The 24,647-nt window shown below is 45.3% G+C and overlaps 1 protein-coding gene across 1 annotated transcript in view; it reads right to left on the bottom strand.

The window, feature by feature from the left end:
* NCKAP1L (NCK associated protein 1 like) overlaps nt 1–24,647 on the bottom strand; it is a 310,666-nt gene that overhangs the window by 42,644 nt on the left and 243,375 nt on the right. The window contains exon 30 of the mRNA XM_073561415.1: nt 15,147–15,236. Within this exon, the coding sequence (XP_073417516.1) occupies nt 15,147–15,236 (90 nt within the window). The remainder of the gene's footprint in view (nt 1–15,146; nt 15,237–24,647) is intronic.

Genomic DNA, 24,647 nt, shown 5'->3' with positions numbered 1-24,647 from the left:
CATGCGCTGTATTGTTGACCGATGCACAGTGACACCATCTGCAGCAAGATGATGCTGCCGGTCTTTGGAGGTGGTCTGTGGATTGTCCTTGACTGTTCTCACCATTCTTCTTCTCTGCCTTTCTGATATTTTTCTTGGCCTGCCACTTCTGGGCTTAACAAGAACTGTACCTGTGTTCTTCAATTTCCTTACTATGTTCCTCACAGTGGAAACTGACAGGTTAAATCTCTGAGACAACTTTTTGTATCCTTCACCTGAAAAGCTATGTTGAATAATCTTTGTTTTCAGATCATTTGAGAGTTGTTTTGAGGAGCCCATGATGCCACTCTTCATAGGAGAATCAAATAGGAGAACTACTTGCAAGTGGCCACTTTAAATACCTTTTCTCATGATTTGATACACCTGGCTATGAAGTTCAAAGCTCAATGAGGTTACAAAACCAATTTAGTGCTTCAGGAAGTCAGTAAAAAGTAGTTAGGAGTGTTCAAATCAAGACAATGATAAGGGTGCCCATACTTTTGCACTGGTCAAATTTTGTTTAAATGCAGATTGCACATTTTCTGTTAGTACAATAAACCTCATTTGAATCCAGAAATATAACTGAGTCCATCAGTTATTAGATATATGAAACTGAAATAGCTGTTGCAAAAACCAAAATTGTTATAAAGAAAAAAGGTTAACATTAATAGGGGTGCCCAAACTTTTACATATGACTGTATGTTTTCAATAGCAAAAGCAGATTAGAAATCTGCTCTATCCATTTATCCATATCTGTCTATCCATATCGTATCTGTGCCAAAAAGAATGAAAACCGGATAGTACACAGACTAACACTCCTTTTTTTAGCACCAGTCAGGTACACCTCATAGCTGCCCAAAAGGACGACCAGGACAGGCATTGCTCGTCTTCAGTAACACATCAACATCAATTGATAGTTGGAATAAATAGACTGCATTCATCACCACCACATCTTCTTAAGGTGCAGGCTTTATTTTCAAGTGTAGGGGTGTTCAGTATGAGGTTCTGCAGCAGCTGAGGTGTGCAGTATGAGGTTCTGCGGAACAGTATGAGGTTTTCCCCCCCAGGTTTGATCCTGGCTACGCCCATGGTGTGAATGCAGCATGAGGATCTAGGCTTTGTCTTAGCTGAGATAAGTCATAACGTTATATTTTATATATATATACTGTATATATATATATATTGTGGCAGGGCATAGGTAAAGCGTACCAGATATTATTATTGTTGTTGTTGTTTGAAGGACCTGTGGTGAGGTCACAGTCAGGTGACCAGTCAGCTGCTGAGTTCGTGGGTGTGGCTACAGCCTTATAATGTGGCCTGCTCCTGAACCAGGGAGTAGTATGTGGGGAGGACTACACCTCCCAGCATGTGCTGAGACTCGCGGTCTGAGTCTGCAACCACGAACAGTTATGTTTTGTTTGCCTAAACTAGAGGCTATTTTTGGTGACACGCTGTTTTATGGTTTATGACAGAAATAAACCTTATGAACTTTGGAAGAACCTGTCTCCTGATTGTCTCCCGCTGCACCTGAGTGAGTCACATCCCCACACTTGGTGGTACACGTGCGGGCAGCAGTCCCAGCAGAGACTTGAGACAGTTGCTGCATGTCCTGGGTGAAGTTTGCAGCGGGGCAACAAGCACTGCCGGGAATCATGGAGGACCTGCTGAAACACCTGGTCCAGTCCCAGGCACTGCAGCAGGAAACCAACAAGCTGTTGTTACAGCAGATCCAGCAAGGCTAGCAGGAGCAGCGGCAGCAGTTCCAGCAGAGCCAGCAGGAACAACGGCAGCAGATGCAGCTTCTGGCAACCGCCATCCAGGAGGGCAGGACGAGCGCCCCAACCCCAGGTCGGGCTGATGCCACCGACGTCGAGAAGGCGGTAAGACGCGCATTACAGAAAATGACCCCTGAGGATGATGTTGAGGCCTTTCTGATGGTGTTTGAAAGGGTGGCTGAGAGGGAAAAACTTCAGCCAGAGCGGTGGGCGGAGGTACTGGCCCCATACCTAACGGGGGAGCCCCAGAAGGTGTACTTTGACCTGACGGTACAAGATGCCAGAGAGTATCCCAAATTAAAAGCGGAAATTCTCGCCCGCTTGGGGGTAACAATGACTACCAGGGCACAGAGAGTGCATCTTTGGACCTATCACCGGGACAAACCCCCGCGCTCCCAAATGTTTGACCTGTTGCACCTGGTCCAGAAATGGCTGCAGCCAGAGTCGGCTTCCCCGGCACAGATGGTAGAACGAGTTGTGATGGATCGGTTTGTGCATTCTCTGCCGAGACCTCTACAGACTTGGGTTGCCCAGGGTGATTCCCAAAATGCTGATGAACTGGTTGGGCTGGTCGAGAGATACCAGGGGATGGAAGGTTCCTTGGGGAAGCAGCCCATTCCGTATTGGGGGTCCCAGCAGGGGGCGGAGTCACAAAAAGGGGTGGTGCGTCCAAGGTCAAAAGGGGCGGGGGAGGCGGTGCCCAAGGTCCCCTCGGGTGTTATTTGCTGGAAGTGTCATGAGCTAGGACATATAGCGGCCCGTTGTTCCCAGACCACCGAGCAGATGGACTGCAGCATGGGACGCCATAGTTCATACTACGCATATCCAGCCTGCAGTGTGAACTCGCTACCTAACAAGGGGCCACAAGCGTGTCCCGTGAAGGTGAACGGTCGAGCAGTAATGACGCTTCTGGACTCCAGGAGCTTGGTGACCCTTGTGAGGGCCAGTTTTCCTCTAAACATACTCCCGGGTAAAAAGATTGGTGTTCGGTGCATACATGGCGATTCCAAGGACTACCCTATGGCTAGGGTGAATATTGAAACGGCGCATGGCACCGAGTCGCATGAAGTTGGCGTTGTTCGAGACCTGTTGCATCCTATAATTATTGGCCGGGATTTTTGTCTGTTTTGGGATCTGTGGGGGGTGGGTTCTGAGTATGCTAGCCAGAGCAAGGAACCAATCCACCCCACTGAGGTATCGCCACCACCAGACGCAGACGAGTTTCCTTTATGTGTCCTTGTTGGGGATGAAGAGGAAGGGTCCCCTGTACCTGACATCCCGGAGTTAGGGGTGGCCGGGGAGAATTTTGGGACTGCCCAACATAGGGACCCCACACTAAGGGAAGCCTTTAACAATGTCACCGTCATTAATGGGGTTGCACAAGAGCCGGGAGCAGACACAAGGTTTCCCCATTTTATGTTGAGTGGGGAATTGTTGTACCGGGTCACGAAAATAAGGGAGGAGGTGGCAGAGCAGTTAATAGTACCAGCCCCCTATAGACGAAAAGTGTTGGACATGGCCCATTCACACATCTTGGGGGGACACCTGGGGGTGGAAAAAACCCAGGAACGGATTGTACAGAGGTTCTATTGGCCTGGGTGTCACCGGGAAATAGTAAACTATTGCAGGTCCTGCCCGACATGTCAGTTAACTGCCCCCACATCTCATTTTCGGAACCCTCTTGTGCCACTGCCCATTATTGAGGTGCCATTTGAGAGAATTGTCATGGACTTGGTCGGTCTCTTAGTTAAATCAGCTCGGGGCCATCAGTATATATTAGTCATCCTGGACTATGCCACACGCTATCCTGAGGCCATTCCCCTGAGAAACTCCTCCGCGAAGAGTATAGCCCGCGAGCTGGTCCATGTGTTTTCCCGGACGGGTTTGCCGAATGAGATCCTGACCGACCAGGGGACACCTTTTATGAGCAAGTTGATGAGAGAATTGTGCAGAGTCTTGCAAATTTCCCAGTTAAGGACTTCAGTGTACCATCCGCAGTCAGATGGCCTTGTTGAGAGGTTTAACAAGACACTGAAAAGCATGCTGAGAAAAGTCATAGAGGAAGATGGTAGAGACTGGGATTGTCTCTTACCGTATTTACTGTTTTCTATCCGTGAAGTTCCCCAGGCCTCCACGGGGTTCTCCCCCTTCGAGCTTCTGTACGGCCGGCATCCGCGAGGTCTCCTAGATATAGCCAAGGAAACCTGGGAAGCCGAAGTCACGCCCCACAGAAGCGTCATTGAGAATGTGGCACTGATGCAGCAGAGGGTTGCGAAGGTGATGCCCATTGTTAAAGAACATCTCCGCCAGGCACAAGAGGCTCAGGCCAGGGTCTACAACCGGTCAGCCAGAGTGAGGCAGTTCAATCCGGGAGACCGAGTTCTCATGCTAATCCCGACGGTGGAAAGTAAGTTCTTGGCCAAGTGGCAAGGGCCATATGAGGTGGTGGAGAAGCTGGGAGACGTAAACTACAAGATCCACCAACCCGGAAGACGGAAGCCATACCAGGTTTACCATGTTAACCTTATCAAGCCATGGCAAGATAGAGAGCCAGCGGTAACTCCTTGCTTGCTGGGCAACCTAGAAGGGGAGGTTGGAGCCGTTACCATAGCGGAGACTCTGTCGAAGGCCCAGAAACAGCAGTGCCGGGCGTTACTCCAGAAAAACCGCGACCTGTTCTCAGAGTTGCCGGGGTGCACGAAGGTGGTGGAGCACGAAATTCTGACCGAGCCACATGTGCGGGTGAACGTGAAACCCTATCGTATTCCTGAGGCCCGGCGAGAGGTAATCTCCAAGGAGGTGCAGCGTATGTTGAAGCTCGGGGTCATTGAGGAATCCAAGAGCGGCTGGTCGAGCCCGATTGTCCTGGTCCCAAAACCTGATGGTGAATGGAGGTTCTGCAACGATTACCGAAAGCTGAATGAGGTCTCCAAGTTCGACGCTTATCCCATGCCACGCGTTGATGAGCTCATCGAGAGACTTGGACCGGCCAGATACATAACCACTTTGGATCTGACAAAGGGATATTGGCAGATTCCCATGGCACAGGAAGCCAAGGAGAAGACGGCATTCTCCACACCAGACGGGTGCTTCCAGTATGTCCGGATGCCGTTTGGCCTACAGGGAGCTCCAGCAACCTTCCAGAGGGCGATGGATAGAATCCTTGCGCCTCATAAGCTATATGCTGCCGCATATCTAGATGATATCGTCATCTTTACCCCGGACTGGGAGACTCACCTGGAGAAAGTCCAAGCAGTGTTTGATGCTCTAAGAGAGGCGGGGTTTACAATAAACCTGAAGAAGTGTGCCTTGGGGAGAGAAGAAGCCAAGTACCTTGGATATGTAGTGGGGCGTGGCGAGATCAAACCCCAAATCAATAAAGTGGAAGCAATTCAGACATGGCCGAGACCTCTGTCAAAGAAGCAAGTTAAAGCTTTCCTGGGGATTGTGGGATATTACAGGAGGTTCATCCCAAACTTCGCCACAATGGCTGCACCTCTAACTGATCTGCTTAAGGGGACGAAGTCAGTGATGGTCAGCTAGTCCGAAGAAGCAGAGTCAGCCTTCCAAGAAATGAAGGGAGCTCTTTGTAAGCAACCCGTTTTGGTGGCCCCAGACTTTAAACGTGAATTTGTCCTCCAGACAGAAGCCTCAGATGTCGGGGTAGGAGCAGTCCTCTCCCAAGAGATACGTGGGGAGGAGCATCCTGTTCTCTACTTGAGTAGGAAGTTGACTTCTTGTGAGAGAAATTACTCAGTTGTAGAGAAGGAGTGTTTGGCCATAAAATGGGCAGTGGACACATTACGGTACTACCTGGTGGGACGGAAGTTTAGGTTAATATCCGACCATGCCCCACTCAGGTGGATGAGGGAAACAAAGGGCAAGAATGCTAGGGTCACCCGCTGGTTCTTAGCCCTACAAGACTTCAGCTTCCATGTAGAGCATAGGGCCGGGAAGCTACATGGGAATGCCGATGCCCTCTCCAGAATCCCTTGCCTGGTAGGTGAAAGTGCCAAGCCCCACGGCTTTAGGCAGAGGGGGGAGGTATGTGGCAGGGCTAAGGGTCGTGTAATTGATGGGAGATATGTGTCTCATAAATGGCTTATCTCCATAATGTAAGGCATAGGTAAAGCGTACCAGATATTATTATTATTGTTGTTGTTGTTTGAAGGACCTGTGGTGAGGTCACAGTCAGGTGACCAGTCAGCTGCTGAGTTCGTGGGTGTGGCTACAGCCTTATAATGTGGCCTGCTCCTGAACCAGGGAGCTGTATGTGGGGAGGACTACACCTTCCAGCATGTGCTGAGACTCGCGGTCTGAGTCTGCAACCACGAACAGTTATGTTTTGTTTGCCTAAACTAGAGGCTATTTTTGGTGACACGCTGTTTTATGGTTTATGACAGAAATAAACCTTATGAACTTTGGAAGAACCTGTCTCCTGATTGTCTCCTGCTGCACCTGAGTGAGTCACATCCCCACAATATATATATATATATATATATATATATATACACATACACACAATGTATATATATATATATATATATATATATATATATATATATATATATATATATATATATATACACAGTACAGACCAAAAGTTTGGACACACCTCATTCAAAGAGTTTTCTTTATTTTCATTACTATGAAAATTGTAGAGTCACTCTGAAGTCATCAAAACTATGAATTAACATATGTGGAATTATATTATTAAGAAAAAAGTGTGAAACAACTGAAAATACTGTATGTCTTATATTCTAGGTTCTTCAAAGTAGCCACCTTTTGCTTGATTACTGCTTTGCACACTCTTGGCATTCTCTTGATGAGCTTCAAGAGGTAGTCACCGGAAATGGTTTTCACTTCACTGTGTGCCCTGTCAGGTTTAATAAGTGGGATTTCTTGCCTTATAAATGAGGTTGGGATCATCAGTTGTGTTGTGCAGAATTCTGGTGGATACACTGCTGATAGTCCTACTGAATAGACTGATCAAATTTGTATTATGGCAAGAAAAAAGCAGCGAAGTAAAGAAAAACAAGTGGCCATCATTACTTTAAGAAATGAAGGTCAGTCAGTCCGAAAAATTGGGAAAACTTTGAAAGTGTCCCGAAGTGCAGTGGCAAAAACCATCAAGCGTTACAAAGAAACTGGCTCACATGAGGACCGCCCCAGGAAAGGACCAAGAGTCACCTCTGCTGCGGAGGATAAGGTCATCCGAGTCACCAGCCTCAGAAATCACAGGTTAACAGCAGCTCAGATTAGAGACCAGGTCAATGCCACACAAAGTTCTAGCAGCAGACACATCTCTACAACAACTGTTAAGAGGAGACTTTGTGCAGCAGGCCTTCATGGTATAATAGCTGCTAGGAAACCACTGCTAAGGACAGGCAACAAGCAGTAGAGACTTGTTTGGGCTAGAGAACACAAGGAATGGACATTAGACCAGTGGAAATCTGTGCTTTGGTCTGATGAGTCCAAATTTGAGATCTTTGGTTCCAACCACCGTCTCTTTGTGCGACGCAGAAACGGTGAACGGATGGACTCTACATGCCTGGTTCCCACTGTGAAGCATGGAGGAGGAGGTGTGATGGTGTGGGGTGCTTTGCTGGTGACACTGTTGGGGATTTATTCAAAATTGAAGGCATACTGAACCAGCATGGCTACCACAGCATCTTGCAGCGGCATGCTATTCCATCCGGTTTGCGTTTAGTTGGACCATCATTTATTTTTCAACAGGAAAATGACCCCAAACACACCTCCAGGCTGTGTAAGGGCTATTTGACCAAGAAGGAGAGTGATGGGGTGCTACGCCAGATGACCTGGCCTCCACCGTCACCAGACCTGAACCCTATCGACATGGTTTGGGGTGAGCTGGACCGCAGAATGAAGGCAAAAGGGCCAACAAGTGCTAAGCATCTCTGGGAACTCCTTCAAGACTGTTGGAAGACCATTTCCGGTGATTACCTCTTGAAGCTCATCAAGAGAATGCCAAGAGTGTGCAAAGCAGTAATCAAAGCAAAAGGTGGCTTCTTTGAAGAACCTAGAATATAAGACATATTTTCAGCTGTTTCACACTTTTTTGCTAATTATATAATTCCACATGTGCTAATTCATAGTTTTGATGCCTTGAGAATGAATCTACAATTTTCATAGTCATGAAATAAAAGAAAACTCTTTGAATGAGAAGGTGTGTCCAAACTTTTGGTCTGTACTGTATATATGTAATCGATATTACATAGTGTATTACATATTTACAATTTATTACAGTTTTGTGTGTTCTAAAGTTGTATTCTAATAAATATATATTCTGTTCTATCTAAATATCTTGATTATTGGATCATAAAAATGATTAAATGTCTGATGTTCACATTGTACTACAATAAATTTTTCACTTAAATATAAGCAATATGTGTGGGAGTCAGAGTCGGAGTCGTGGAATCGGAGTTGGAGTCGGTGTAAGGGAAATTGAAGAGTCGGAGTCGCAGGTTTGGCTTACCGACTCCACAGCCCTGGTTGCGACTGTGCCTCGACTTTCGAGAACTGAACAAAATTACTGTTAAGAACACGTACCCTCTCCCATTGATTCCTGATCTATGCCATCAACTCACGGGGGCCAAATGGTTTTCTAAGCTCGATCTACGAGGGGCTTATAACCTTATAAGGATCCGGGAGGGGGATGAATGGAAAACAGTCTTCCTGACAACTGAGGGGCTGTTTGGAAACCTGGTTATGCCCTTCTGCCTCACTAATGCTACTGCGGTTTTTCAGAACTTTATTAATGTGGTTTTTTCTGACTTGATTGGACGTACGTAGTCATTTACCTGGATGACATCTTGATTTACTCTGAGGACAGTCAGTCGCACTTGCACCATCTGCGTACGGTTCTTATGAGACTCCGGGATAATCATTTGTATGCTAAGCTGGAGAAGTGCTCATTTTTTATGCAAGAACTATCTTTTCTGGGTGTAATTGTATTCAGGGAGGGATTCCGCATGGATCCAGGGAAGGTTCAGGCCATTACAGATTGGGTGCAGTCTCATGACCTGAAGGGGTTGCAGTGATTTCTGGGCTTCGCTAATTATTATAGGAAGTTCATTAAAGGGTTCTCGCAGGTGGTGAAACCCTTGACGGACCTCACTCTTAAAGGGGCAGATCTAAAAAATTGGTCCGTGGCCGCAAAAAATTCCTTCCTGGCATTAAAGAAGTGTTTTACTACAGCCCCTGTGTTGGTACAACCCGATTCGTCAAGACCTTTTATCGGCAAGGTCAACGCTTCGGAGGTGGGGGTGGGGACAGTATTGTCACAGGGCCCCTCTACCCTGACTAACCTCAAACCCTGTGCCTTTTTCTCTAAGAAGTTCTCTTCGGCCGAGAGAAACTATGATGTCGGTAACAGGGAATTGTTAGCAGTTAAATTGGCCTTTGAAGAATGGAGGCATTTTTTGGAGGGGGCCGCTCATCCCATTACGGTCATCACTGATCATAAAAACCTGGCCTATATCGAGTCTGCTAAGAGATTGACCCCCAGACAGGCTCGGTGGGCACTTTTTTTTTCTCGATTTCATTTTACCATCACGTTCCGACCAGGGTCTAAAAATGTAAAGGCGGATGCCTTATCCCGAAGTTTTGATTCTGTGTCCTCTCCAGAACCTCCTTTCTCCATTCTTCAACCGGGAGTGGTTGTAGCCGAAATCTCCTCTGAGTTAGAGAGAGAGATTCTGGAAGCACAAGCTCCCAGGAATAAACCCCCAGGTAAATTGTTGGTACCCGAACAATTCCGTTCCACACTCCTTCAAGAATTTCATGATTCTGTGTTAAGTGCACACCCTGGTATTGCAGCAACCCAGGGGGCAGTAGCTAGGGGTTTTTGGTGGCCCTCTATGGGTGCTGATATAAAAAGGTTTGTGAATACTTGTGGGGTGTGCGCTCGCTCTAAAAGCTCTCAGGTCCGGCCGACCGGGGAATTGGTGCCTTTGTCAATTCCGGATAAACCATGGACACACCTGTCCATTGACTTTATCACTAATCTTCCATCTTCCAAGGGCAACTCAGTGGTATGAGTAGTGGTTGATAGATTTTCTAAGCAAGCCCACTTTGTGCCATTACCTGCATTACCATCTGCTGAAACCTTGACCCGCTTGTTTATACAGCACATTGTTCGACTGCATGGAGTGCCTGTGAAGGTGGTGTTGGACAGGGGTGTGCAATTTGTGGCCAGGTTTTGGATAGCGTTTTGTATGAAGTTGGGGGTCACGTTGTCATTCTCCTCTGCCTATCACCCGGGATCCAACGGACAAACCGAACGCACCAACCAGTCATTGGAGCAGATTCTGAGATGCCTGGCCTCTTCCAGACAGGAAGACTGGTGTGAGGTATTACCCATGGCAGAATTTGCATTCAACTGTCGGATGAATCACTCTATTGGAAAGTCTCCCTTTCAGGTCAATTATGGGTTTGTTCCGCAGTTTGGGGAATTTTCCCGTATGGATTCGGATTGCCCTGGTGCCGAGGGGATGGTGCAACAATTAAAAACCCTCTGGAAGGAGGTGCAGGGGAACATCTCCAAAGCCCAGAAGAAGTTCAAACATTTTGCAGACAGGAGGAGGGGGGTGGTTCCTGCGTTGACAGTGGGGGAAAAAGTCTGGTTGTCCACCCGTAACATCAAACTTAAAATACCCTCTATGAAGTTGGGCCCAAAATTTATTGGCCCATACAAGATTGTAGAGGTGATCAACCCGGTGGCATACAGATCACAGTTGCCCACCTCCTTCAAAATCTCTAACGTCTTCCACAGGTCCCTATTAAAACCTGTGGGGACAGTTAGAGAAGATCCCTCATCTGTGATTCCACCAGTGTTGGTAGAGGGTCAACTGGAGTACGAGGTAGGGCGCATCATTGATTCACGGTGGGTGCGCCGGAGACTTCAGTACCTTATCCATTGGAAAGGATATTCTGTTGAGGATCGGTCGTGGGTACCGGCCAGTTCGGTGCATGCTGATCGACTGGTGCGGGCTTTTCATGCCAGATACCCTGAGAAACCTGGGGGTCCAGTGCCCCCCCCATTAAGAGGGGGTACTGTCATGGTTAGGACATGGTTAATGTCCTGTTCTCACAGGATTAACTTTTGCCGGCCTCTCTTTGGATCTGGGAGGGGTATTTATACTCACTTCAGACTAGCATTCTCTGTCAGCTGTACTGTTATTCTGGCTGTGTGTCTGACCGACCCCCCTGGTGTGCGTGTACTGCATTGCTTGTTTGATTCCCGTGTATGACCCGGCCTGTCCCCTCACTCTGAACTCCGTCTGACGTTTTAGGCACTATTGTCTTCTCTGGTTCTGACCTCCTGGCTTGGCTATTGTTACTCCTCTACCGTTTGCCCCTATTGTACCGTCTATTGTCCGTTCTGGTTTTCTGATCTATTGCTACGTCCTGATTATCCACTCTGTCTAACCCTTTGGTACTGTCCTGCTATCTCGTGCATTGACCCCAGCTTGATCTGGTTTCCGCCCCTGTCTATGCCCCTTGGTAACTTGTCCCATAGTTACCTTTCTAGGAGTTTCCCTGCAGCTCCTAGCTCTGTGGAGCTTAGGTCACGCCCCCAGCAGTCACATGCTTGAGGTCCTGATAGTTTGAAGCATGCATTGTCACCGCTGCTGCCCTGCTCCACAGGTATCTTTGAGCACAGTTTTTTGTACTCAGGACATGCACATTGGCTCAGTGAGCGAGTGTAGTGCGGTGTTCCTGACAGTGTGGCTCCTACCATCCCATTGTTGTATGCATGGGCTTCTCCTGGTCCCGTCGTTGTATGCATGGCTCTCCTGATCCCGTCGTTGTATGCAAGGACTCTTCTGGTCCCGTCGTTGTATGCATAGCTCTCCCCGTCCCATGATTGTATGCATGGCTCTACCCTCTCATCCGGGTACGCCTGCTTGCTATTACAAAAGAAACATCTTACTCACTGTCGCTGGTGCCGGCTTCCAGCAGCTCTTCCTGCTGAGTGATCACGTGGCAACGCTCATTAAGGTAATGAATATGCGCTCCATGCCTATGGGAGTAGAGACGCGTGCATATTCATTACATTAAAGAGCGGTGCCACGTGATCGCTTAGCACAGGAAGAGTTGCCGGCGCCGGGACCAACAGAGATGCAGCGACGGCGCGGAGGAGGGTGAGTATGATGTCTTCTGTCTCCTGCTGCTGCTCCACCGCTCCCCCTCCCCATCGGCTTTCTGGACAATGACTCGTGTATAAGCCGAGGGGGGTGTTTTCAGCACAAAAAAGTGCTGAAAAACTCGGCTTATACACAAGTATATACGGTAATATGTCTTAAAAACATATTATGGTGAAGTAAAGAGGAGGAGGGAGATGGGGGCAGGCACAGAGATCCTCACTGCGCAGGCACCAGATTCCCAGCCCCGCAATGTGAATACATCATAACACACTGCGGGGCGGGATCTGGGGCCTCCGCTACATGCAGGCGCGATATCCTTACATCATCACCTGATGTAAGTTGATGGGCAGCACACACGGCGCATGCCCGAGAAATGTTTGCAGAGCGCAGTCGCCGGTCACGTAACGAGGAACAGAGGAGGCGGCGCACGGAGGCAAGAGGGGGATGATGGACGGTTGCGAGGCAGTTGAGACAGGGGGAGAAAACATACCTCCATGACGCAATGGAGATATGGAGGGCAATTTATAAACGTCTTTATTTCAGCGTTCCTAGGGATAATAAACATAAGAGCCACCTTCACAGAATGCAGCCTTAGTGCTGCTGAAGGTGGTTCTTTTACTTTAATAGGCCCTGGGGGGGTGACAGGTTCCCTTTAAGTGTGTGGTTTCTGATCCCGGTGTTTTATTTTGTAGTGCCCTCAGGTGCCCTCCCACTATAGGCTATGACCTTTAGAGTCTAACATTGCCACAAAGAGGCGTACTTGTTTTTTTCTGCCTTCACCAGACCGATGTCAAGAACTGACTATTCTCTAGCTGCCTAATATATACAACCCCTTGACAGGTACCATTGTAATAAAAAATATATTAACTCTACCTGTCAGTAAAGGTATGGCTGCTCATGTATATACAAGACGCAGCAATTTCTACAGCCACAGGCTATAAGATTGTTTCTGTGTTCACTCCACATCTGTGGAGTATTATCGTTAATCCACCTTGCATTCATGTTTGGCATTTTCTGTTAATCCCTGCCTTTGAAGACACAAAGTACTTACTGGTGGCCCATCCCACCACCACCACACTAGGTTTTAAGACCTCTGGCAGGAAAGATTAGCGACCTTTTGCTTCTTACCACTTTCCTAAGCATAGTTGTAGGGGTTAGCATATTAGCTCTTAACTTGTGCCACCTCCTACACTATCAGCACTGTCCACTCTCATTAATGGCAGCGGCCATCTGTAGACATTTGCATTTAAATTGCTTTTTGCCTGTAAATCTCTATGCACTTTCCGAATATAAATCTAGAAAGCAAGAAGTGATACAGGAAAAAGGAATTTTGCATGGAGAGAGGACACAAATCAAGAGAGAAGTGAGTAAATCAGTGCTACTGCATAAAGTTCATTTGTAGTGTATGCCAATGTTAAATAAAATAACTGCAATTCCACATGTTATAATTACGGTACATCAATATTCACTGACCATTTTCAGTGTGCACTGACTGTATCTCTGGTATTTATTATTTGAGGACCAAGTACTTGTGGGTGGGATAAAGTCTAGTTATGTAATACCAATAAGAACAGACACCTACAAGTAAACTTAAATCATCCCACAAGTAGCTATAGAAAACATTGACTGCCAAAGGTACTCTAAACCATATTAATAAGGGGAAGAAAACAGGTTCACATTGACTCCTAATGTGTCTCACAATGCATTGAATACTACAGTTCAGTAAATAAGTGAAAATTTTCTACAACCTTAAAAAATATACTAGTCCATCAGCCAGACAGGTCCTCCTGATAACAGACAAGCACATGTTCGGTCAATTTGAGCTTTTCTTGCATATTCCCAAGGTTTATAGGTATGTTGCTATGTGGCATTTCTGCTGAGGACCTCACATAGTGGAAATACAGAAAATTCCACAGCAATTTACTCATCTAAGATGTGCTGATCTCCAGTCCCAAAATATCTCAGATCAACAGGTAATTTTCTGCATGTCTATGTCACTACTGGTTGGAGTTGAGCAGAGAGATTTGCCGAACTCTGGTCCAGCATTCATATCGCTAGTTCATGGCCACCTCCTCCTACTTTTATAGCGTAACATCGTCATGCCATACCTTCTAATTGGAAGAGACACCGTGGATGCCAACTGGTAGGAGTTGGTTTACAGAGATCAGGTCCAGCAGCCACAGACTAACGATGTGGTCACTGGACCAAAGTCCTGAAAATCTTTTTGCTCCGTTCTACTACTCATTGGTAATTCTTAGAGCAGATCTGTCACTAGATTGTACAATCTAAATTGAATATATTATTAAGCAGCTCTCTTAGACCTGATGTATTTACTTTGATAACCATGTCAGGCTAGCTGTATAGCAGTATCTATGAGCACAATACAATCATTAATATGCATGTTTCTTCTGTGGACAATCAACACAAGGTTTCAAATGGTGCCGCCAAATGCAATGCACGATTGGTACTTGAATGTTGCCTTAGATCTATTACTGTACACGTCTTACATGCCCTCCACATCTAGAACCTTCAGACATATCTTGAAAACCCATATCTTCAAAAAAGCTTACAGCCTACAATAACACCGCTGCCACCTCACCGCCACCAGAGCTGCTGCAAACCCTCAACCTACTGCCTTCTTCCCCATTAGACTGTAAGCCCGCAAGGGCAGAACTCTCTCCCCTCTGTACCAGTCTGTCATTGTTAGTTTGTTCACTGTAATTTATATTTGTATTTTGTTTGTAACCCCTTCTCATGTACAGCACCATGGAATCAATGATGTTCTAAAAATTATAATTATTATTATTGTTATTAATATTAATGCCTTAAATACAAGAAAAGAATAATGAATTAATTAAAATCATAAGCAATGGCGTAATATAGTTAGGATGTTACTGTTCACAGGCACTGCTGTATTTTTATCCGTGAAATAATTCATACAATGAGCAAAGGCATTTTTACCCTGACTTTGTCTCAGCTAATCCTGCTATGACTAAGATAGTGTTTTCCCTTTGTGATCATGTGAAAGTTAAGGTAAAATAACCTTATCCATTCTCCACTGGCTACAATCTCCTGGCGTGCCTCGTTGCTGTGACAGCCGCATGAAGCATCTTTACGCGGGAAGTTACTGCAGATTAAGTGCGTTCCCCGCCAATAGAGAGCAGGCAAGCAGCGGAATACTTACAAGATGAAGGAGAAGTAAAATAGACTCTCGGTTCCTGGTTTTCAGTTTGTCTGCTTCTTCCCCGAGGTGCAGCAAGCTCCCTGATGCCATCTGGAAAAGAGATCACACAAGAAAAATAAGGGAAGATTGCACTCCGCTGATCACTTAGTAACAGCCATTTATGAGTATTATTTCTATTTCAGGTTATACACACATCCTTATGGACTTCGGATCAATGTGAGCATAGATTTACAGTCATTTTGGATAATGTTCATAATTCTATTTATGTTGTGAAGGGACATGCTGGTTAGAATAAGATGTTCCCTATTCATTCTGTATATATGAGAGGCTTGAGCTGGTCTAGTGCTCAGCAAAAGAATAAAGATGTACACTGCTCATCTACCTCACACGGTCAAGGGATCATCATTTTGACATCAAACATGTCTGCCTGATGATCTTTTTTTCCAGATTATCTTCTGCCTGTCTATCTTCTGTCTAAGGTTGCATGTACACCCCATACACCCCATACAGGGGAAGAGTCTTGGGAAACCAGGGGAAGAGTCTTGAGGAGATCATTTGCATATTCCCAGTGCCTTCTGGGATAAGTGAAGAGTCTCCGCGAGCTCAACGATCACTGGGTTTTGGCCGTTGCAGCTGAAAAGAGGAAATCGGAGAAACCAGGGGAAGAGTCTTGAGGAGATCATTTGCATATTCCCAGTGCCTTCTGGGATAAGTGAAGAGTCTCCGCGAGCTCAACGATCACTGGGTTTTGGCCGTTGCAGCTGAAAAGAGGAAATCGGAGAAACCAGGGGAAGAGTCTTGAGGAGATCATTTGCATATTCCCAGTGCCTTCTGGGATAAGTGAAGAGTCTCCGCGAGCTCAACGATCACTGGGTTTTGGCCGTTGCAGCTGAAAAGAGGAAATCGGAGAAACCAGGGGAAGAGTCTTGAGGAGATCATTTGCATATTCCCAGTGCCTTCTGGGATAAGTGAAGAGTCTCCGCAAGCTCAACGATCACTGGGTTTTGGCCGTTGCAGCTGAAAAGAGGAAATCGGAGAAACCAGGGGAAGAGTCTTGAGGAGATCATTTGCATATTCACAGTGCCTTCTGGGATAAGTGAAGAGTCTCCGCGAGCTCAACGATCACTGGGTTTTGGCCGTTGCAGCTGAAAAGAGGAAATCGGAGAAACCAGGGGAAGAGTCTTGAGGAGATCATTTGCATATTCCCAGTGCCTTCTGGGATAAGTGAAGAGTCTCCGCGAGCTCAACGATCACTGGGTTTTGGCCGTTGCAGCTGAAAAGAGGAAATCGAATTTTGGCTCATCTTTCATCTTTTTAAGAAATCTCAAGATGGAAGAGGCCAGGAGCCATTTGGTGAGCTGCATTTCTTGCTACATGTTCACAGATTTACCAGTGGAAAAGCCAAACTTCACATGCCACAAATGCAAGCTTGTGACCCTGTTGGAGGAAAAGTTGCAAAATCTCGAAGAGAGGTTAGCTACGTTGAAGATCATTAAGGAAGGTGAAGAGTTCTTGGACAGAGCAGAATTATCTCTTCATGTTACAGAAAGAGAAGAAATTCGAAGTGCACCTGAAGAAACAGAGGATTGGAGACATGTGACCCAGAGAAGCAGGAGGATCAGGAGGCAGTCAGCACCCATACTGCTCAGAAACCAGTACCAGGCTCTCACGCAGGAAAACGATGAAGAAATACATCAGGATAAGACTTTGCCAACAAACAGCAACCTTGTACGCCTTCAGAGTCCTCCTGGATGGAGAAAGAAAAATGTTGTGAAGAAGAAACGGAGAGTGGTGGTCATGGGGGATTCCCTGTTGAGAGGAACAGAGGCCGCTATCTGCTGACCGGATATAACTTCAAGAGAAATGTGCTGTCTTCCAGGTGCAAAAATTAAAGATGTGTCTGACAGGATATCAGGACTCTTCAGACCTACAGATGACTACCCATTCCTGCTACTACATGTGGGGACAAATGACACTGCAAGAAACGACCTGGAAACCATCTGCAGAGACTTTGAAGACTTAGGCAAGAAAGTGAAAGAACTGGGAGCGCAGGTGGTCTTCTCTTCCATCCTCCCAGTGGATGGCCATGGAACAAGGAGGTGGAATAAGATTCTGCAGGTGAACAACTGGCTACGTCGATTGTGCCGTTAGCAACGATTTGGATTTCTGGATCACGGAGTGAACTACTTATACGATGGACTACTTGCTAGAGATGGGGTGCACCTTACGAAGACTGGAAAGCAGGTATTTGGAAGTCGCCTTGCTACACTTGTAAGGAGAGCTTTAAACTAGAACAACATGGGAAGGGAAGCAAAAGACCAGAAAAAGCCATACACCTGACAAATGCTACTGAGAACTCTGCTATTAGAAGTGGAAAGGAAGAACAAAGACGAAAGAATCTAATTAAAAAAAATATTGGAGAAAGAGAAACCAATCACAAACTAAAATGTTTCTATACTAATGCACAAAGCATGGGCAACAAACAAGGAGAATTGGAACTACTAACACAGGAAAAGAAATATGATGTCATTGGAATCACTGAAACTTGGTGGGACAATACACATGATTGGAATACAAGACTAGAAGGATACAACTTATTTGCAAGAAACAGACTTGATAAACGAGGAGGGGGTGTCGCATTGTATGTTAGAAATGCGTATATCTGCACAGAGATTGAAGCTTCAGAGACTGGGAGTTCTGTGGAAACTGTTTGGGTAAGAATACAAGGACAGAACAATGGAAAGGACACCATTGTAGGCATTTACTACAGGCCGCCTGTGCAAGCTGAAGATATGGATGAACTCTTTATGCATCAAATGGCCAAGTTCTCCAAAAAATATGACATAGTTGTCATGGGAGATTTCAACTATCCAGACATTTGTTGGGAATCTCTCTCAGGCAAAACTAACAGGTCAAGGAAATTCTTATCCTCTCTTGCTGACAACTTTATCTTCCAAAAGGTAAAGGAGAAAACAAGGGGAACTGCTACCTTGGATCTAATCCTTATAAACAGGGAGGAAATGGTTGAGGAGGTAAAAGTGGCTGGGACCCTAGGAGGTAGCGACCATGCTATTTTAGAATTTTGGATAACTAGAGGCGGAAGACCTGTGAAGACTCAGACGTCAAGGTTAGATTTCAGAAAGGCAGATTTTAAGGGATTCAGAAAGAGAATTGGAGGGATCCAATGGCTGGATATCCTTAAAGACAAAAATGTCCAGGAAGGATGTGAAATCTTGAAAAATGAAATTCTCAAAGCACAGTTGTTAACAATTCCGAAAAGAGGGAAGAATAGGAAGCATTTAAGGAAACCAGGATGGATGAACACAGAACTTAAGCACATGCTAAAAAGGAAGCAAAAAATGTTTATAAAATGGAAAGAAGGAGGCATATCTAAAGAAGAATATAATGCTGTCTGCAGAACCTGCAAGGCACAAATCAGATTATCTAAAGCTGAAAATGAATTGAGGCTTGCAAGAGATGTCAAAAGCAATAATAAAGGATTTTGGGGATATGTCAAAAGTAAAAGAAAAGTCAAAGATGCTATAGGATTTTTACAGGATGAAAATGATGAAATGGTAAGACAGGATGTTGAGAAGGCTGAACTTTTAAATTCCTATTTTGCATCTGTTTTCTCTCAGAAAGGAAATGTAACATCAACTGTTATTCACTGTCCTATTAAGGGAATAGAAGAATCCAGGATATCTATAAACAGAAAGATAGTGAGGAAACACTTAGCTAACCTAAATGTATTCAAGTCTCCAGGTCCAGATGAATTACACCCCAGAGTACTGAAGGAGATAGCAGAAGAAATTTTTGAACCCCTCTCCATAATCTTTGAAAATTCTTGGAGAACAGGAGAAGTGCCAGAAGACTGGAGAAGAGCAAATGTTGTTCCTATCTTCAAAAAGGGGAAGAAGGTGGACCCAGGCAACTATAGGCCGGTGAGTCTGACTTCTATACCAGGAAAGATCTTTGAACAAATTATTAAACAACATGTATGTCAATACCTGGATAAGAATGAAGTGATTAAACAGAGTCAGCATGGGTTTGTAACTAATAAGTCATGTCAGACTAATTTAATTTCCTTCTATGATGGTATTACTGATTGGGTGGATCAAGGAAATGCTGTAGATATAGTATATTTTGACTTCAGCAAAGCATTTGACAAAGTCTCTCATACAATCCTTATTGAAAAAATGACTAAGTATGGAATGGACAAGGCAACTGTTAGGTGGATTCATAACTGGCTTAGTGATCGGACCCAAAGAGTGGTCGTAAATGGCTGCACATCCAGTTGGAAGAATGTCTCAAGTGGGGTACCACAGGGCTCTGTCCTGGGCCCTGTATTGTTCAACATCTTTATCAACGATTTAGATGAAGGAATTGAGGGTAAACTGATTAAATTTGCTGATGACACAAAGCTAGGAGGGATAGCTAATACTAGAGAAGAGAGAGAGAGGATTCAAAAAGATTTAAATAAACTGGAGAAGTGGGCAGCAACTAACAGAATGGTTTTTAACAGGGAGAAATGCAAAGTACTACATCTGGGCAATAAAAATGAAAAAAGCATATATAGAATGGGAGGAATAGGGCTAAGTGACAGCACATGTGAAAAAGACTTGGGTATACTAATAGATCACAGACTGAATATGAGTCAACAGTGTGATGCAGCAGCAAAAAAGGCAAATGCAATTCTAGGATGTATTAACAGAAGCATACAGTCTAGATCACGTGAAGTAATTATTTCCCTCTACTCCTCTTTGGTCAGACCTCATCTGGAATATTGTGTCCAATTTTGGGCACCACATTTTAAAAAAGACATCAACAAACTGGAGCAAGTTCAGAAAAGAGCGACCAGAATGGTGACCGGTCTGCAAACCCTGTCTTATGAGGAAAGGTTGCAGGATTTGGGAATGTTTAGTTTGCAAAAGAGAAGACTGAGAGGAGACTTAATAGCTGTCTACAAATATCTAAAGGGCTGTCACATTGTAGAAGGATCAACTTTATTCTCATTTGCACAAGGAAAGACTAGAAGCAATGGGATGAAGCTGAATGGGAGGAGACACAGATTAGATATTAGAAAAAACTTTTTGACAGTTAGAGTGATCAATGAGTGGAACAGGCTGCCACGAGAAGTGGTGAGTTCTCCTTCAATGGAAGTCTTCAAACAGAGGCTGGACAGACATCTAACTGGGATGATTTAGCGAATCCTGCTTTGAGCAGGGGGTTGGACCAGATGGCCCAGGAGGTCCCTTCCAACTCTACGATTCTATGATTCTATGATTCTAAATCCCTTCAGAACCCATCGATTCAGACCACATTGATCTAATGTGTACGGTGAGTGTAAGGCCTTGGTCGAACAAGCATATGAAAATGCATCTGAGTTTTATCCAAAAAGCTTGGAGGATCCGTTTTTTTACATCCGTGGAGATATCCAAGTGGCATTCACTTCTATACATAAACAGTTTGAAAGGTGGATGATCAAATACAGCTTTATAGGTTATTAATGGTAATTTAACTGTAAAAATTGGATGCCCCACAGATGATTATTTTGCACACCAATAGTCTTATATGGGCAATCCTCATTGGAAGAGACTATCGCATGCTGTGTTTTTGTGTAGCACAGACACATCATCTGAACTGCCCTACAGAAATACATAGCGCACACGGACCAATTTTTACTGTCTGTATAATACACTATTTTGAACAAGCCCTAAGACCTGGTTCACGCAAGCGTATAAAAAATTATCAGGGTTTCATTCAGAAAACTCAGGTGATTTTTTTTTCAGAGTCCTGTTTTTTCCCACAATACGGGAATTTGACATACTCTGCGTGCCCTGGTACGATGACATCACCACGATGGTTGCTGACAGAAACGCCAGGATTTGGTGTTGGGTAAGTAAATTATTTTTTTATTTCTAATAATATTTGTAGGAGCATCATACAGTGTGGGGGCTACTAAGGTGGCATCATACAGTGTGGGGGCTACTAAGGGGGCATCATACAGTGTGGGGGGCTACTAAGGGGGCATCATACAGTGTGGGGGCTACTAAGGGGGCATCATACAGTGTGGGGGCTACTAAGGTGGCATCCTACAGTGTGGGGGCTACTAAGGGGGCATCCTACAGTGTGGGGGCTACTAAGGGGGCATCATACAGTGTGGGGGCTACTAAGGTGGCATCATACAGTGTGGGGCTACTAAGGTGGCATCATACAGTGTGGGGGCTACTAAAAGGGCATCAAACAGTGTGGGGGCTACTAAGGTGGCATCATACAATGTGGGGGCTACTAAGGGGGCATCATACAGTGTGGGGGCTACTAAGGGGGCATCCTACAGTGTGGGGCTACTAAGGGGGCATCATACAGTGTGGGGGCTACTAAGGTGGCATCATACAATGTGGGGGCTACTAAGGGGGCATCATACAGTGTGGGGGCTACTAAGGGGGCATCATACAGTGGGGGCTACTAAGATGGCATCATACAATGTGGGGGCTACTAAGGGGGCATCATACAGTGTGGGGGCTACTAAGGTGGCATCCTACAGTGTGGGGGCTACTAAGGTGGCATCATACAGTGTGGGGGCTACTAAGGTGGCATCATACAATGTGGGGGCTACTAAGGGGGCATCATAAAGTGTGGGGGCTACTAAGGTGGCATCCTACAGTGTGGGGGCTACTAAGGTGGCATCATACAGTGTGGGGGCTACTAAGGTGGCATCATACAATGTGGGGGCTACTAAGGGGGCATCATACAGTGTGGGGGCTACTAAGGTGGCATCCTACAGTGTGGGGGCTACTAAGGGGGCATCATACAGTGTGGGGGTTACTAAGGTGGCATTCTACAGTGTGGGGGCTACTAAGGGGGCATCATACAGTGTGGGGGCTACTAAGGTAGCATCATACAATGTGGGGGCTACTAAGGTGGCATCATATAGTGTTGGGGCTACTAAGGTGGCATCATACAGTGTGGGGGCTACTAAGGGGGCATCATATAGTGTTGGGGCTACTAAGGTGAAGGTGGCATCATACAGTGTGGGGGCTACTAAGGGGGCATCATGCAGTGTGGGGGCTGCTAAGGTGGCATCCTACAGTGTGGGGGCTACTAAGGGGGCATCATACAGTGTGGGGGCTACTAAGGTGGCATCATACAATGTGGGGGCTACTAAGGGGGCATCATATAGTGGGGCTACTAAGGTGGCATCATACAGTGTGGGGGCTACTAAGGGAGCATCATGCAGTGTGGGGGCTGCTAAGGGGGCATCATGCAGTGTGGGGGCTGCTAAGGGGGCATCATGCAGTGTGGAGGCTACTGTAGGAGTATCATTTAGTGTGGGCGCTGCTGTAGGATTATTAAACAGTGTGGGGGCTATTGTGGGAGCATCATACAGTGTGGGGGCTATTGTGGGAGCATCATACAGTGTGGTGGCTACTGTAGCAACCATAACACAGAGTGGGAACCATCATGCAGTTTTGGAACTACCAGAGCATTACACTAAGTATAAGGAGCTGTAGGTGCATTATGATATGCATAGTGGAGCTGTGGGCCCATCATACACTGATGTACACAGTGATGTGCATAATTATTAAGCAATTTGTATTTTTGATGATTCAATTTACAAATGAACAACTACAGATTGTACATTCCAAAGGTTAATAAACCTGCAGATTTAAGAAAGTGAGGTTTTGTCTTTCTTGGGAGAATATCTACTGTATGTGTGCAGAATTATTGGGCAACTATTAGTTTGCAGAACTATTACCCAACTAGATGAAATACATAAACTCAATTAGTTATTTTCATCTGTTAAAGTGAGAATAATAACCAAACAAATCTACAAAAATAAATTTCTGCCGTTAAAAAAAATATCAGTGACCAATATAGCCGCCCTTCTTTTCACAACAGTCATAGGGAAGAGAATGGGTTCCTTGACACTTCACGTTTGATTCTTTATGTTCGTCAGCTTTTCTCAACACGTTTTTTTGCACCCCTGTTGACAATTTGCAACTGGTTCTGTGATCTTGCCCCAATATCTTAGCAATTTCAAGAGTTCTGCATCCCTCTGTAAGACTTGTGACAATTTTTGACTTTTCAGAGTTGGTTAAATCTCACTTTTTTGCTAATTTTGCCTGACAAAAACAAATTGCCTAATAATTCTGCACACCTTGATAAAAAGTGTTGTATCCTTAGGCCTCATCATCCTCGCTCATTATACAAATACACATCACCTGATCTACTTCATCCAATAAGCATTCAAGATTATACAGCTCGGAGTTGGAAACTGCATAAAAATGATGATATGGTCAAAATATTAACTTGCCTAATAATTGTGCACACAGAGTATTATGGATAAGGGAGCTGTGGGCTCATCACACTTTATATAGGGCAGCTGTATATGGAGTTACTCAGGGGATGTTATTACTGTACATGGGAGGGACTCAGCGGACATTATTAAAGGGAATCTGTCACCTATTTTTCGCATATAAGATGTGACCACTGCCATCAGGTGCTTATCTACAGCATTCTGTAATGCTGTAGATAAGCCCCCGATGTAACCTGAAAGATAAGAAAAACAAGTTATATTATACTCACCCAGGGGCGGTCTGACCCGGGTCCGATGGGTGTCGCGGTCTGGGTCCGGCGCCTCCCATCTTCTAGCGATGACGTCCTCTTCTTTGCTTCCCGTCGTGGCTCTGGCGCAGGCGTACTGCTCTGCACTGTTGAGGGCAGAGCAGAGTACTGCGGTGCGCAGGCGCCAGACCTCTCTGACCTTTCCCAGCGCCCCTTCCAGTGCCGCGCTCACCTGCAGTTACTTTATGGGTATGTTATTAACCTTTTTTTCACTGTGTTTTATCATATCAATCTTTTTGAGTGTGATAGCTCTGTTTTTCTCTACATGGTGGCCTATGCACTATGCATATACATTATCTTTATGATATGAATGTATTGGCAGCATTGAGATTCATTGCTTCATATGTATATTACCCAATCTGCTATATAGGGTGTTGCTAGCGGTTACCACATGTGAGCCTTGTATGAGCATTTTTGTCACTTGTCTGTATCTTGTACTATTATTCATGTATTTGTAACAATAAAGTGTATATTTTAGTATACTTTTTGGAATATATCTCCGTGTTTTTTTGTAGGATTTATAGCATTACAGAATGCTGTAGATAAGCCCCTGATGGCGGTGGCTGCATCTTATATGTGAAAAAATAGGATCGACACTCCTAAACCTTTTATATCGACATGTAGGTCAAAGGAAGCTGACTAAAATGATACCTTGATAGCTGCCATCTGATATTTTACTCCAGAGAAATCCATGTTTTTCTTTTATATAAATGAGCTGTTTCAGGCTATGGGACGAACTCTGATCTGCATGAGAATCTGCCTCCAGGGCTTATTTCAAGAGGAATTACCAGTGCAAGTCATGTAACTAACACAGAACAGTAGAACTGAACTTTGTCTTCTTGCAAACACATTTTTGCAGCTCTCACAGCTGTGCTG

The sequence above is a fragment of the Dendrobates tinctorius genome, unplaced genomic scaffold (assembly GCF_039654945.1).
Source record: "Dendrobates tinctorius isolate UK_male_01 unplaced genomic scaffold, ASM3965494v1 ptg000319l, whole genome shotgun sequence".
Lineage (NCBI taxonomy): Eukaryota > Metazoa > Chordata > Amphibia > Anura > Dendrobatidae > Dendrobates > Dendrobates tinctorius.
Note: the sequence above shows the minus strand (reverse complement) of the source record. Positions and strands in the feature narration are given on the sequence as shown.